General features: G+C 35.2%; 1 protein-coding gene across 1 annotated transcript in view; it reads right to left on the bottom strand.

Annotated features, from left to right (window-relative positions):
• The window catches only part of LOC128990379 (atrial natriuretic peptide-converting enzyme-like), a 73,968-nt gene extending 58,531 nt beyond the window's left edge, over positions 1-15,437 (bottom strand). Inside the window, exon 1 of the mRNA XM_054412726.1 lies at positions 15,306-15,437. Within this exon, the coding sequence (XP_054268701.1) occupies positions 15,306-15,335 (30 nt within the window). The 5' untranslated portion in view covers positions 15,336-15,437. The remainder of the gene's footprint in view (positions 1-15,305) is intronic.
• Between the last annotated feature and the right edge of the window lie 1,488 nt (positions 15,438-16,925).

The following is a 16,925-nucleotide window of genomic DNA, read 5'->3' as shown; positions in this document are numbered from 1 at the left end:
TGTGTTGTTGATCACGTTGTTGTAGTCTAGTGCAGGTGGAGGCAGATACAGGTAGTTCAGAACCGCTATGCCTACACTCGAACTCCTTATATTGATTGTTGTTGGTGGTGTTGTGTTGTTGATCGCGTTGTTGTAGTCTAGTGCAGGTGGAGGCAGATACAGGTTGTTCAGAACCTCTACGCCTGCACTCGAACTCCTTATATTGATTGTTGTTGGTTGTGTTGTGTTGTTGATCGCGTTGTTGTAGTCTAGTGCAGGTGGAGGCAGATACAGGTAGTTCAGAACCTCTACGCCTGCACTCGAACTCCTTATATTGATTGTTGTTGGTTGTGTTGTGTTGTTGATCGCGTTGTTGTAGTCTAGTGCAGGTGGAGGCAGATACAGGTTGTTCAGAACCTCTACGCCTGCACTCGAACTCCTTATATTGATTGTTGTTGGTTGTGTTGTGTTGTTGATCGCGTTGTTGTAGTCTAGTGCAGGTGGAGGCAGATACAGGTAGTTCAGAACCGCTATGCCTACATTTGAACTCCTTATATTGATTTTTGTTGGTGGTGTTGTGTTGTTGATCGCGTTGTTTTAGTCTAGTGCAGGTGGAGGCAGATACAGGTAGTTCAGAACCGCTACGCCTGCACTCTCACTCCTCGCACCTATTCATTACTCTACAACTTTCTATCGCAAAACAAAATATTAGATGATAATGAAGTTATGAGCTGGATCGGCACTAATTCGCTTCCCTATTACATTTAAACAGCTTCGAACCTTTCACCCCGGGCTGTGAGGAGCCTCCGGTGAGATGCTATCAGAACTGCTCATAACTTGATCATCTGCGGTCTTAATGACCTTGGGGTCGTATTATACAATAGCATTACGTGGGAAATCACTTGAAGTAGTTGATATGAAGTGTTTAATTGGAATGTGCTCTCTAGCTTAAAACATTCTTTTTGTGTAAGGAGTATGATGGTGGAGAAGTGAGCTGCTCTAGTGGTAGAGCTCGGAGCTTCAAAGCCCGAGGTCCCGGGTTCAAATCCCGCCAATCCCCAATGGATTTTATCTGTGTGATAATGCCACGACAGTAATGTGTTAGATAGTTCCGGGCTAGAAGCTAGCGTCCTGGGATGTGAGGGTGTAAAAGTATGAAGGAAGTAAAATATGAAAGAGAAAGGACGAAATATTGTTATAAAAACGCGTATTAATGAAAACGCCCATTAAGGTGCATTTCCGATTATAATTGGTTGTATAAAGACACATGGACCACCTTAAGTACTTCTCTGTGATATTGGTCCAAACATGAAAATGAAATAGGCTACTGAATTGACTACTAATTTTAAAATGAATTTCTAATATATTAAAAAATTCAGTAGTTGATTGTTATATCGTTCTCGAAAAAAGTTGAACAAGACAATATAGCTTGAAATGGGTCAATCGTATTATGTTTAGGTGAATTATGTTTGTTACCACTAGTATACTTCTAATCAATTTGTAGCAGACAAATATTTTCAAATATTATTGTCGTTGATATTATATAGGTTTACATTTATTATTGCTGTATTATTGTGTAAAAACATCGAGTAGTTACACGATTAATAAAAAACATATTCAATATATGACAACGTTTGAAGTCCAACAAATTGTTTCAGTTGCACAATAGTTGCGACAGAGCAGGATGCGAGCAATTGCGTGAAATCGATGGAGATGCGCTCATTGGCTACGACACAAGCGTGAGGGAGAAAACTATTGGGGAAAATAACTATTTCTAGACTAAAAGTATTGATTCATACACGGGCTTTAAACCATTGGCTAGTCCCCAGTTAGACGGGGAGTAAAGAGTCTGGTTCCATCATACATCTGTTCTTGGATATTTGTTTAGGCTTGTTTTATCTGCTGAAAACCTTAATTTGAGGACCCATTCATCATGGCTTCGCGAAAAAAGCGCAACGCGAAGAAAACGTACAGTTAATCCTTTTGGACTTACAAAAGGAATCCAGCTCCTATCTTCTTAGAAATTAAGAATGTTATGCACACAGAAAATAAAAGATCAATTAGTCAGTTTCTGATTCCCATCATACTTTATACAGGGTTTGGACTGTTTTTCATCATTTAGGTCGTGTTTAAAACCAGCATGAGTCAATGTTAAATTATTTAAAATATTTAGTTTACAGTTCATCGTAAATATTATCTGTTTATTATTTGCATGCCTTCCTTGTCTTGCTATTCGTATTGACAGAAGGTCTAGCCAGTTTTTTTTATATATAAAACTATCTTTTAAGCAAGCTTTTGTGTTACTGCTTTCTTCATACTTTTATTAAATTCATATGTATACTCATGTACATACTAGACACCTTTTATCCATTACTCTTTAGACAAAGTATGACATCTCTGATTTTGGGGTTGTGTTGTGCAAGGAAATGGTTGATTTTGGTGTGCCAACCTTATATCGTATAGCGTTCGTAGTCTGCGTCGCCTAGCATAGTAATTTCACAACTTTAAAGAAGTTAGTTAATTCATATTGGCTGTTTTTTTTTCCGCTAAACACTTTTTTCGTATATTCATTTATCATTGCGCTACCACAGTTTGAACCGATGCGTTACAATAAAAAAATTAAATGTCTTCAAGCCTTAGACAACACACAAAGAGTAAACAGAATGATACAACCAAACGAACTTGTACGCTACCAAACCATTCACCCAGTTCAGTAGCCTGTGTGTGCCTAGATTCAGTAGCCGTGTGTGATGATACACACGTGAACTTTACTAATTGACCGTTGCGTCATGGTTGCAAGATGTCGTGAGTTACAGATACAGCACTGTATCCATTTACAATGTGAACGGCCATTAGTGATGTGTTGGTTTCTCCCGCACAATAAGCGGGATTATGGTAGGATTTACGCCCGATGTGGCGATAGGAAGTGCGAGATATAATGGCGAGTGTCAATGGCTGGGTTTGAATGGCTAATGGCTTAATACGCGTGCCGCCGTTACGTGATCACGCCGGTTTGATGCTGTTCAATGGCCACGCCACAAATACTTGCCTAGCTAGGTTTGTTGGTGATTAATTTGAAAATAACGTCAAGTGGACATAACCTCCAATTGACAAAATTTTAGATTGTAAATGGTAACAAGTTGTATACAGCAACAAGTCTGTATGATGGAACCTGTCTCGTGACCGGTCTAGGGGCTGCACCAAGCCTATAAAACTATAACCAGAGGTGCCCATCCCCCCTAAACCCAGAGGCGCAATCCCCCCCCCCAAGCCAAAGGAGTAGTCCCCCCAATTTATGTTGTCGTCTATTTAAACCTACCCTCCCCCCACCAATTTATCTGACAATTTTCCCTTTACCTCATAAAACGAGTATTTAAAGTATTTAGTAAACTTGAGGTACATAAAACAAACTTGCTGATTGAGAATCAAAATTAAATGTTTATTAGGAAACGACATTTAACAATACATATCTAACTAATGGTTGAATTAGAAGTTTTTAAATTTACAAAATTCCGAATTTGTATTGTCAGCCAAAATGTGCTCAGTAGGCCTACTGCTATAGACAACGTCTTCAACACGTTCAACAATATACTCGGTGTATTACTCTACTCCAACACAGTACTGTAACTGTACAATATATTAGGTGGCGTTAATGTTTAGAGGGTACATGTATTAGCATTCAAACAGCTTTAAGTGTATTAATAATACTTTGGCAAAAGTATCTTAATTGTTTCAAAATTATAGGCAGAGTCACGAAATAAGCCAGACTTGTTGCTCGCCACTTCCAGGCTGCCTTCTACAAAAATCGCCGGGCAAAATACCATGCCACCAGAACAAAAGGTTTTTGTGACGAAGTAATCTTATAATTCATTTTTATAGCCCCAGGATTGCCTTTTATGACTAAAATGGTAGGAACGTATCTTGTCAGACAATCCGTTTGTACACAAAACACGAAACGATAACATTCATATTCATTCATATTCATAACAAATAGGCCTATCAATCCACGCGTGTATATTGCCGCGGGCAGGACTGGAAGTAAACTGAATCAGGTTATGACGGAAAGACGTGGTCTCTGGATTGTCGTCTGCGTTATCAAAAGCTGATATTGGACTAATTGTAGTGACGGAGGAAAGTATGTTGAAAATATAATTGTATTCATAATTGAGTTTTCCATTTAAAACTATTGACAATAATAACAAACTTATATGCTGAATATAAATGATGGTCTCGAAATTCTACAGTACTGCACGAAAGGAAATTTATTAAATACTTTGAGGAGTTTGAAATATATCTTATGAATACATAAAATTGGGGACAGCACAACATTTTTGAGTTAAAACACTCAATTAATTATGAAACCCATTATATTTCCAATACTCTTCTCAGTCACTACAATAGTCCAATATCAGCTGTTGAAAACGCAGACGACAATCCAGAGACCACGTCGGTCCGTCATAACCTGAACACGATTCAGTTTACTTCCAGTCTTGCCGACGGCAATGTACACGCGTGAATTGATAGGCCTATCTGTAATCGTTTCGTGTTTTGTGTTAAATGTTTGTAACGTATTCTGACGACACCTCCAGGGGATCTTTTGTAAATCTTGACTATGTAGCATATAAAATTCGACACTGGCATGTTAAGGATTGTCTGACAAGGTGCTTTACCATTCTTAGAAGCAATCTTAATTACGAACGGCAAAATGTTGTTGGTGTTGAAAGTGAGCTACTTTTAGTGAGAAACACTTTTTCGGACTGCTTGTACAAAATTATACAGCCATTATGACAGCTAGCAAAAATTAAATATCCCCCCCAAAATCCCTAAAAAAAGTCCCCCCCAAAAATTCCTGTGGCGCAAACGCGCCACAGTACCCCCCCTCTGGGCACCCCTGACTATAACTAACTAACTATAAAACCTATAAAACTATTGGCCAGTCTCCTGGTAGACGGAGGGTCAGGATACAGGTTCCATCATAAAGACTATAGTTTCGGAAGCAAAGAGGTTCAATCCTCAGAATTTACTTAAGCATATGCATCATAAGCGTGTACTCAACCTATCAAAACTCATTTTATTGGTGATCAGTAAGTTAAGGTTACATTACTATACTACATTTCTTTTCTAACGTATTCAGGCAAATTAAAATAAATAAATCAGCTAATAAGAAATTTTAAGTTTGTAAAAAATCATAGTAGTAAGATTTCTATTAAGATTTTCCAACTATTTCAATTCTTTACTTAGGGTGTTTATCCCTTACTCTTAAAGCATAGCCTAAGTGAAGTATACTTTAGCAGTGGAGTTTTTTTTTAATGTAAAAGGTTTTCTAAGTGTTTTTTTATTTTTTTTATTTATGTTTATCTTTTTATCAGTCGATGTTTTTGCTCTGTTTGATGTTTAACTTTAAAGAATATTTATAATTGTTTACAATAAGCCCTTTGCTTGGCTTCCAATAACTTGAGTTACAAAAAATTCAACCAGATTTGAAATTACTTCAACAAGCATTCATAATTCATTCATAATTAAAGGTTTCAATCATCAAGGTAAAATCAATTACGATAAAGTATTTACTCCGGAATTAATTTTGTGCTTGAGTACATCCCAAAAACTGTGCCAAATCGTAATTACTGTATACCACAGTTGATCAAACCCACCCTGCCATCCCGAACAGACAAGGACAGGAAGCAGTTTTTCTGTCTGTTGACATAAAGTGACGGCACTACGGCACAAACCAAGCGAAAAATATCTATCTCGCCCACTTTCCCTGTCATCCCGGCTACTTTACTGTCAAGGGCTAATCGCTGGAGCGTTTTCTGACTTGTCGAAAGTTTTAGAAAACTAAAAGTTTGTTGGAAAGAGCTCTAGATCCATTAGCGAAGCCTCTCCTCAGGTCCAAGGAGAAATGATAGAGCTTTTACAATGTGTGAAACTGTTTCGGTCGTAGTGGTCACAAACGTGTTCTTACTGTCCCAAAAATAGTTTGAAGTTTTTCCAAGTCCAAGGATTTGTTTTTATTGGTAACTGCTTATCATGGTAAAAGTTGTGTCCAAAATACGCATGTCGTGACTTTTTAGACATAGTCTGAAGTAATGTGGACAAATTCTGCGCTAGAACCTAGAAGAATTAAAATAAAACAAAGTTGTGTCCAAGTAACATGGTACAGAGATGAAGTAGAATAAGTTTATAAATATTAGTACTCTTTTGCATATTTTCCTAAACGAATGCACAGCTTACTAGTAGGCGCTACCCCCAAAGACTGTGGACTGCCAAAAAGTACCGCTTCGAAATACGCTTCTCCAAAAATACGTTTCTGTGCCTCAATCCACCATTAGGTGTCCTCTGGTCCTTTCTTCTCCATTGTGACATTGTGTTGACCTTCAACTTATGAGTTAACCCTTCACTGCAGTATTCTGCCGCAAGGTCAAGGTCATTCCACACCTCTCCACGTCAAGTCGGTAGTCGAGACTCAAGAGTAACATAGGCCTTCGTCCTTCAACTTAACTGTCATCCAGCAATTATTTCTTCCTTGAAGATCCGTTCAACGTGATATGTGCGAAGCTCATTTGCATACATACCATTACATTATGTAGACACTACTCTTTAATCTGTGGCTGTAGTTGTTCTTTGTTCCTAATCTTAGAAATGTTTTTTGATGTTTATTGATGGGGTAACAACATTATCACTTAGTAAAAATACGTTGGTAAGATATACTCCGCACACCTCAATATATTTCTTGCATCAATAAACAAAAATTAATAGAAAAAGACAAAAACTCTAGGCTAGTCCTAGAGGGTTGCCGCATCATCATATGGACAAGTCCATTGGCGAGTTGCTGGATTTGAACCTGGTACCTCAAGCACTGAAGCCCCGCGCTCTACCACTAAACCCATCTCACTCCGAACACTTAGCGTAACAACCACACATAATTTAAGCAAAGAAAATTAAGTTGCTGTAAGTTGAGCAATTGACATTTATTGAATTCAACACAAAACTTACTTAGAAACATAACTAAGTAATAACATGAGCAAAAAAGTGTATTTTTAACTCTCGCTCATTTTCCTAACTCTGATTTGCCTCGGTCGTTTAACTCGAGAATAGAAAATAATGTTTTTTACTATTACTAAACCAGTTACCTATAAAATGCCATTCAAAGACGAATTCTCACACCACGCTTCGACAAAATCTTAAACTTGTGAAACCTTGCCGGATTAGGAGTGACAATAAGAGATATAGAAACGAGTTGTGACTCAACTTAAGGACGTGGGATGAGGATGAGTTGTGATGATGGCAGGATGAGAGGAAGGACATGTCGTTGAACAATGGAGACGCAGGAATAGTCTGACGGTGGGTGTAAATGTGACGGGGAGAAGATAGCGTTCTCATGAGAAGGACTAGAGGAGGCTGTAGAATAGACACATGCTATTTTTTTCCTAGGAAGCTAGGTACGATCCCGGGATTTCTTCAGGCTCGACCTAGAATCTATGTTTAGATAGAAGAGACCTATGTTAGAAAAAATGTTATCTAGATTAAAATACAAATTTCAAAATGTCATTAAAATTTTTATACTTAAATTACTAAAATATAGCTGATTTTATGAAAAATATCAAGAACATTTTTATTTACCACTTGTTTAGCATTACGTTCATTTTGTTTGAAATACATGCTTCTTCTACATAGTGAATGTTACGTTACGAGTTATCTTAGTAGAGATATATAGTTATGTGAGTTATCTTACGAAATCTCTCTTCTAGGTCTACTTGAGGATTGACAATCTCATGACGACCATTTGTCCTAGAGACTTTGTCCTTGGTCGACTAATATGGTGAAATACTAAAATGTAATTAAATCTTGACGCATATGAAGCTACATGTCATTTGTGATTTTTGCTAGGTTCAGTTGGATGAATTTTCTCTGTTTGCAATGTCCGTTATAATTTAGATTGAAATCTGTAGGTAAACATTTTTAATCGATAAATTCAGTTTTTTTTTTCAAATCGAACAAAAAAATCTTTTACACTAATTATAGGTCTTCCAACACTTTTCTATATTCTTGCAACCAAACTTTTAACATTTACAAATCGATTTATAACATATGTTACAAAATGGTCGATTTCGAGTTACACGGCTCATCATCAAGCCCACTGGAGACTCACTTAAACCAATGATAATGGCCATAAGTGATTGTTCATAATTGATCACCATTGTAAAATTGCTTATGTATATGTACAGTCTTATATTGATGAAATGTCGATTTACCTTAAATCGTCGGAATAGTTATTTTACTAGATTCGTACGGTAGCAAACATGTATGCAAATAAAAAAGTTGTTTTTTCTAAAAACAGTATAGCCTTTATATTTTGAAAATTGCTTAACACGATTTTTATTAAGTTTAATCCAAACTACTTTTCAGAAGAAATATCTGTGTCTATGTAGTCAATAAACGAATTGTATAGTCTTAATTCCAAATAGCAATCAAACACCTACTTCAACATTTAATTATTTAAAACATCAAGCTACTGCTAACCAGAGTATTAAAACTGTTTCGAAATCGTAGCCCGGCCAATTAAATTGCCTCAAGACGAGTCAATTAAATGGATGTCTAGACTCGTCCCTACCTTGGCCCAGCGGACTCTTCACGATGCACAGGGTGTCCTTGAATGTTTTGCATTTATATTCAGGTTTTATATCCACAGAAGAGGGAATCCCCGTTTGTCAATATTTTTAGACCTTGGCCTACTCCCAAGCCTACTCTGGTTGAGTTTTTAATTTTATTCCATTTATAATTTCCTCGCTGCCCTTGATGACATCTGAGAGGATTTTGAAGTGGATTGATTGGAAGTTGAATATTTATATGTTTGGTTATAATTAGTTAGATTAGTTTGTCTAGGCAAAAAGATGTTGATCTTGAGATAGGTTTGATGAAGAAAACAATTTGAAACTAGGACAAATTAATTAGGGCCTGTTGGGCTTGGAGGGATTCTGGTAAGACAAAGGTTTTCCGGAATTCATTCTACAGCCATTTTTCACAATGCTTAAATGCATCTTGACCAGGGTAGATGTGGTCTTTCAAGGGATGAAAGATAGGGTTGGAATGAATGAACTTATAGCTTACTTACCAACTAACCACTTGTTAGTAAGTGATAAACCATTTTTTCAGTTCACCGATCAAGGACAGCTCGGTCCAGTTTTATTAATCTAAAAGCTTCTGAATTTTTTCATGGTTGAACTGGTAACCTTCTGAATACTAGGGATCACTTAATCCACCCATTGAGCTATTGATTAAGACTTTTCGATTCTTTGAGTCAAAGCTTATTTTGCTACAAACTGAATACATTACCTTACAAAGACCTTTGAAATGTTATCTTCAAGGACTGTAATGTCTGCTATTAACAAGTGACTTGAGGATTGCTGGTGAACTAATGAGGGGAAAAATGTTGACATTAATTGATTCAATCAATCGTACGGATTTATTGTACGAGAAGAATGCGGACGGAAGAGAATCTTATAAATACTTCGGTGACATTGTAGTCCACGCATCTTCACGCGCATGCTCAACATACCAATGAACTGATAAAAGTATATACTGAAAGTTCCGTCTGCGGAGAAAGTAGTTGATATTTGGATGGACAAAAAATGCAGATCTCCTAAATAGTACTAACTGTAATACACTGTATTTTATTTATATTAAATTTTCATAGAAACTTAGAATTTTTGCTTTATGCTAATGCTTTATGTAGGAAAAATATAATGTGCAAGTTTCTCGAGTGCAGTAAAAGCACTTTGCACTCGCGTTACACATATAATTATACATATTTTTCCTACAGTTACTATAAAGCGTATAAGGAATTAGACTTTCGAACACTATACATCACGTTTTTAGGTTATGTTAAATCCAAGCATTGAACGAAATGGGAACCGGTGCACCAGCTGAATATCTTTTAAGTGTTGCCAACTTATTTTCAAGCGTACACGAATTAAAGCCTAATAAAAGCACCCTGTTTTGTGATGTTTGGTTGGAATACTGGAGTGTGGCAAAAGTAAGTAAATGCAACAATTACATAGCTACTTTGCATGCTGTAATCAGTGCAAGGAAGCCCACTTTGTCAGGTAACTGTAGAGAAAAACTATTTTCATACACCGTTTAATATCGTCGAATAAATTACGTGTTATCCAATACCCAATGTGGGCTATTCCCCATAAATGTCCCTTTAATTGTCACGACGTCCGAACAATACGCACATAACCATCTCCCTTTCACCTTTCTTCTAATCTTCATAAACTATGCTTCTGGCCGGATAGGCTATCGCCGTGTATTTCATCCGATGGCCATTACGGTTTCCATCATGCGATTGCCACTTCCTCTTGACGATCTCATTGTGATCTCGGAGTCTGACTATTTGTCTCCGGAGAAAGCCAGAGATGCTCCCAGTCAAAAACAAGTCCAAACAGCCTTAGTCACGAAAACCGCGATCGAGAAAGTAAATTGCGGTGATCGAGACAGCTGTGGATAGTCCAGGATAGTCGTCTGGTTGGCGTAAGGGCTTGAGACAGCTGTGGATAGTCCAGGATAGTCCTCTTGTTGGGGCTGGGCTTGGGATTTGTAGGTGACGCTAACTAATTAGAATAAATTTTGCCATTTTCCAGTGTAAGTGCTTGCAATATTGAGCGGAGTGAGCACATAAATCCAATAATTTTAGGAAATGTAACCACACATGATTGTTCATAGTAGGTTCAGGTTCACATAAATGAAATGTCTACTTGCAGTATTCAAATCATTGGTGCATAGTGTTTCATACAAATTGGATGTCTATTAGCAGTATCTAAACTCAATAGTGCATAGGCTCTAATTGGATTTTCATTTTGTAGTGTTTTACACTCAACTGTATTAATTCTATCGTTATTTCCTTTTGCTCTGTATTTGTATTGTGCTTGTAAAAATTGATTGTAACATACATTTGTTTAAACTTCTAAAAGTTTAAATTCACGCAGGAAAATGCCCCGTTTTCCGAATTGTACAATTTCAGATTTATACCTTCATATATTTGAATACTATGACCTAACAACCCTTAAATTTCTTGCGGATCGCTTGAGCCGTTCAGGAGGAATATGTGGAAAACAAAAGCAGCAGTGTAGTAGAGCTTCGCTCGCTGACGCTACGCTCAATCAATTGCATGTACTGGTGCTAACAAAACGTGTAAATAATTATAACACTTTATTATCAAACTTTTTTGCCGCCAAGCTTAAGAAGAATATTATTACAGTAGTATTAATGTAGTTTTTCAGTCCCATAAACGTTACTTAAGTTTTTTTTATAGGATACTGACAATATACTTTAACCTTAAATTTAAATGCTATTACTTTGAACATTATTACTTGAGAATGTAGTGTCATTTATGTGATTCATTGAATTGAATGGACGTAATGTAATGTAATGGTAGCAATTAAGTAGTAATTACGTTTGACCATGTGTGACTCCTATCTTTGACTCATAGGGGAATGCCCACTAATGTGGCACGCTTCATTCCAATGCCAAAGCTGTCTAGTTTTATATCAAGTGCCAAGTTAAAATAGAGCCAAAACGAAATATGGTACTGTAAACACTGTTTTTGTCTCATTCAAAGTTGTTTAGATCATGCATGACTGATGACTAAAGAAGTGTACACTATAGAATATTTTATTTAACACTAACTATCGTAGTACTGAGCGCCAACATATCAAATAGAATTGAAACATGTACAAGTTATTTAGTTTGAGAGGGTTTTATCAGATTTTTAAATATCTGTCACTGGTTACAATTTTTTTATATTTTGTCCGGTACTGTTTTACATATTACTTCAGGCTAGCCCTAACGGGTTACGGTATTATCCATTGGTGATTGGCGGGATTTGAACCCGGGACCCCTGGCTCCGAAGCCCCGCATTCTACCACTAGTATGTCTAATATTAATTATGTAGATCTTGGTAGAGGCCTACTTGAGCTTCTAGTCGACGCTTCTAATTTAGTGCATACTAATGAGACCAGTAATTTATGTAATTTAGAGATGTTATTAAACATTTCCATCTAAGAAGATTAATTTAATTTTACATGGGGCATTACTAAAACTATTCCCGCATTATTATTGCCTCAACACATTATTGCAAGTTATGAAAATGTCAATTGTTGATAAATTTGAACAAAAGCAAGATGTGAATTTATTTTCGATCAAATTGATTTAATATGACTCGAATTAGAAAAGTTGATAACAGTAAGGAGGACATTAGAATTGTGAAAATAAATTGTATACATTTGGTGTGTTCTAAAAAAATTGTTTTAAAGTAATATTACAAACATAATGCAGCTACAAAAACCAGCACATTTAAAATACGTTAATCAAAATAAAATGTGTTCAGAAATAATTACTCAGATTAAATAATTAAACTATTTGTGACTTCAAAACAGCGTTGTGAAATCATCCTTACAGCCAAACACTATTTTTCAATGCGCGCATTAAGGAAAGAAAAGTAAAGCATATACTTTTAATTGATTTTAGTTTGCGACGTGATTGTATCTTTCAATATACAAATTACCCATCATCCTCATAAATCATCCTCAAAATCTGCATAGTTAATTCTACGTTAACTACAACTAGCTTGTGACATCGAAGAAAACCTGTACGTAAGTCATAAAGTACGATGGCTATCTTTGGTCATGTATGCTTGGTTTTGCATAGAAATGCTATCTTTAAATTTATGCTACTTGGGAATTAACAATCTACAAAATAATTCAAATCTATCTATTATCACCTGACTACTTTCAATATAACCTTTTCAAACTTATGTGCATAGAGCGTATTTGATACTTATCTTTTCAATTGTATAACTTGTTTTGTATGATAATTTCATCTTAATGTTTTTGCAACTTACGAAATTATAATCACAAACCACATAGTGCATGTATAAAGTACAACTCTCATTTCACAATAAACAAACAAACCGTTTGTAATTTAATAGCGAAGTGACATGACCGAACAATTACCTTCAACATGTTTGTGTTTGCTTCTGTTACCCGCTGCAAGAAATGATTAAAATCGTGAATAGGAGTAATAGAGCCAGGAATTCCAGAGAATATTGTACAGACATTTGAATGGATGCCTAGCACGACATGCACCTACTGATGCAACAGCTGACATAACCTAACCTCTCCTCTTGTTTACCCACCAACCGTTATTGAACAGCTGATTGTACTGAACAGCTGATTGTATGCCATTAAATTACAACATCTGCCCACTTATTGTTGCCATTTAACCTCTGGTTTGGTGTTGAAAGTGTCAAGTACTTAAGGAGGGTTTTTGGTTCACTGTGTTGCCTCATTAGTGGTTTTAGCGAATTCATTGAGCACTTAAATTAAGTAGTTTGTTGTGGTTTGGTGACATTCACTTAGTCCATTTTAGTGTTAGCTGGTCGCAGTGAAAATAAACTAAGTGTGTTTTGCTTGGAGGTTCGCTTGTTTTTAAGTCGTATCTCTAAAATATTTAGCGTGGCATGAACTGTTTTACTGAACATTGGAAGATTTCACAGTTCATCGAGAAGCGCTTTTATACTGACAAAGAACGATATTTTTATAGTGACACTAAAACAAATGAATAATTAATGGAAACAATATTGGTTAAAACATATTTTTCACGTGCAAATAAACATTTACAGAAGTGAATTTTAATTTGATACTTACATTACTTAAAATTCCAAAATAATTTTGTTCATTCTAATAAATAGCACACTCTTGCAGTTTTAATTTTAATAATTAAAATTATATTTAAAATAAAGTAGTATAGTTTGGTTAACCATTGTAAAGTATAAAATCAGTTAACAACCCACCAAAAGTAATAAGATTTTCGAAGAATAATTATTTTAACATAACGTCTTTGTAGACTCATGTTGTAGCTAACTATATAAACGTAATTTTCAAGAAGTGGCTGCTAGTTTTCGATAACCGAAAATAATTATAAACAACAAAACAGTTTGCACTGCAAAATGGCTGACAACGTATAAAATAATTATTGATTAAATCTTCAAAGGTTGGTTAACTTCGATTAGTTTGTAAATTAGACAATTACAAGTATAATACAACTATAAATTAGACAACTACTGTAGTATTGTTGTTAGGACGATTACCGATAATAATAAATGTGGAAAGATTGGAAAGATATTTCTTGTGTGTTTTTTTATCTGATTTCTAATTTTTACAGATTTTGAACGGGTTTGTCTTAAAATTGCAGTACTATTCAAATTACAAGAACCGTACATAATATAAAGTGTTTCATTAAAAATATATATAAAATGCACCATAGTTGGATTTTATAAAACACGAATTTAAGAAGAAAAAAAAATAATTCTGTAAATTTGGAAATAACGAATATTTACAAAACTTTGTTGATGCATTACAAGCGTGTACAATTAAACTTATATTATTACGTGTTGATTTGGGATAGCTTATACTGTAAACTTACTAAAATGTTTTTATACTGCTATTAGAGTAAACGGTTGTTATTTAACAATTTCTACTATACTTGGAAATAAATAAAAGTTTATTTAAATAAACAAATGTGATAGATAATTTTTATTGAAAAGGAATATTACCAAAAAGAAGCTAGATAATATTTCATCGGGCTTCTTATGAACACACAAATAGAAAAATCTCTTAACGTCAGTTACACATCGTCTTCCATAGACGGGTAAAATATTGCTGATAAATGCATTACGCATTTCCATATTTTTTAGTTTGAAGGAAAAGACTATTAAAAAATTGCTAACCATAGTTACATTATAAATCAACTCTATATACTTAAGACTTGCAATTTACGGAGATTATTAAGGCGCGCACCGCAACAATGCTTTAACGATAATTCTGGCTGCGTCTAGGTAGACTCTTAGTACGTTTTCTGTGCTCTTAGTTTCAGTGTTATTTCGTTGTTTCTATTGTTATATACTAGACTAACAAATTTTCGAAAAAAAATTTTGAAGTAATGATACAACTGATGACAATAACATGTTTTGCAAATTTCGCTACATTTTCATATAACGATTAATAAAATCTTTTGCTTTTTTTTAATATAGATTTTTCCTAATTTTCAAATTTAACATACCGCAACCTATAAAAACACACTCTAAATCAATTTTCCACTATTTATATAAGATGTATACTTTAAAGTTGATAAAAAGTTACACTTTAAACCATGATCTGCATGTAAACGCACTTATTTGTTTACAAGCCCAACCGTAGACAAACTTATTCTCACAAACCTAACAATAGCGAGACAATTTGTTAATGTGGAACAATACTAATAGTGCTCACCATAAAGATATTGCAGTGGTATTTTCTCATGCCGACGGTTCTACCCGTGGGATCACTGTTGCAACACACACAGACAACACCGTTCGCACACACCAGCTGTAGCTGAATAAACCCAGCGCGTCTGTCCCTTCACTGAGTGACGTCACAGTCACGTGACGTCACGGCTCGACCAATGAGAGCTCGCGCCGCAACAATGCCTCAACAATGCTCAGTGCCACCGCCTCCGTTATAGTTTGATTTGCTATAACGGCAGATATTGTTTCATCGCGATAGTTTTCGTTATGAAATCGATCGCGAGTGTTGCGCACTACGGGAAATTGTTTGGTGTGAAAAATCAGTGGATGTGTCAGTAAACGTAGAAGAATTGTTTTACTGAGAGTTTTATTATTAATAATTTTATTTCGGGACTTAAAAATTCAAACACACTTAAAAGCTAGGTGGATATTTAAAATAAATGAAGGGTGGCAAACTGAATCTATTGAAATAAGATCTATCTCTTAGGCTTTTTTTGTTTGAAATATCTGCATAGAATGTGAAAGCAAATTATGTCTTGGCGAATGTCATGTTATGTATATAAATTTAACCAATTACATGAAATTAGTAACACCCCTCATTATGAGAGTTGTTTAGAAAAAGATTAAATCAGTACGGTAGGCTTACTAACAGCAGAATCACTAATTAATAATTGTTTTCAGCAAATACTTTTTATATTATTTGGAATAATTTCATATTGCTTGAATAAACTTGAAAATATATCAATAATAAAATTTTACAGACCTACTGATATACCAAACATGGCCAAACATACTGGTTAAGTGAAAACAAAACTTAGCACTTAGCACTTCAGTGCGCTGCAGCGTTAAAGTCTCCCATAAAACGACGCATTTTATGCAGTTGTAAGAACATTTTTTTATTGTTTGCTGTTTACAAATGTGTTTTATTACTTCACATACATCTTTACGAATTACTCAACGCAATCGATCACTATTACACATTTATTTACACCTTTCATCTAACCGATAGTATGATCTTGCGCAATAGCAAGAAAAATCAAAATCATTTATTTAACCTAAGTTACTATATTAGTTACTATATTGTCCAACTTCGAAGTACAAAATTGTAATTTACACAATTTTGTGTAATTGTTCGTTGGTTTGTAGATTCAATAATATTCATACAGTGAATTTAAAACTTTAAAATACAAATTTCATACTTCTACAAATCTTTTGTTTGATTTCCCTTAGGCAAGGAGAATGTCCCCTCTAATTGAGAATTCTCCCCTTAAAAATTCGCACAATATGCTTAATCGTTAAAATGCACTCCTGATTAACTGAATCATCTTACTTGATATTTTGCATTAAATTTCAAACTACCCATTCCAATAACCATCAGTATGGCTGCGAGCAACGCGAGAGAAAATTAACCAGCGATGCGATAAACAGTTAAACGCACTAATGCAGTGATTATAGTCCGATTAAAATGTCTTCATGACTTTGCCGCTCACTCGCATTGAAGAAGCGTTTTGTATTTATTACTCTGACATAACAATAGTTTATAAGGCTGCAACCCTGGAACAGGTTTCTTGTGTGAGACTTACGAGCGTTGTTCGACTACAATTTG

The sequence above is a fragment of the Macrosteles quadrilineatus genome, unplaced genomic scaffold, assembly GCF_028750875.1.
Source record: "Macrosteles quadrilineatus isolate MER2022 unplaced genomic scaffold, UCM_ALF_1.0 Scaffold_3__2_contigs__length_128488019, whole genome shotgun sequence".
NCBI lineage: Eukaryota > Metazoa > Arthropoda > Insecta > Hemiptera > Cicadellidae > Macrosteles > Macrosteles quadrilineatus.
This window is presented reverse-complemented; position numbering and strand designations above follow the sequence as displayed.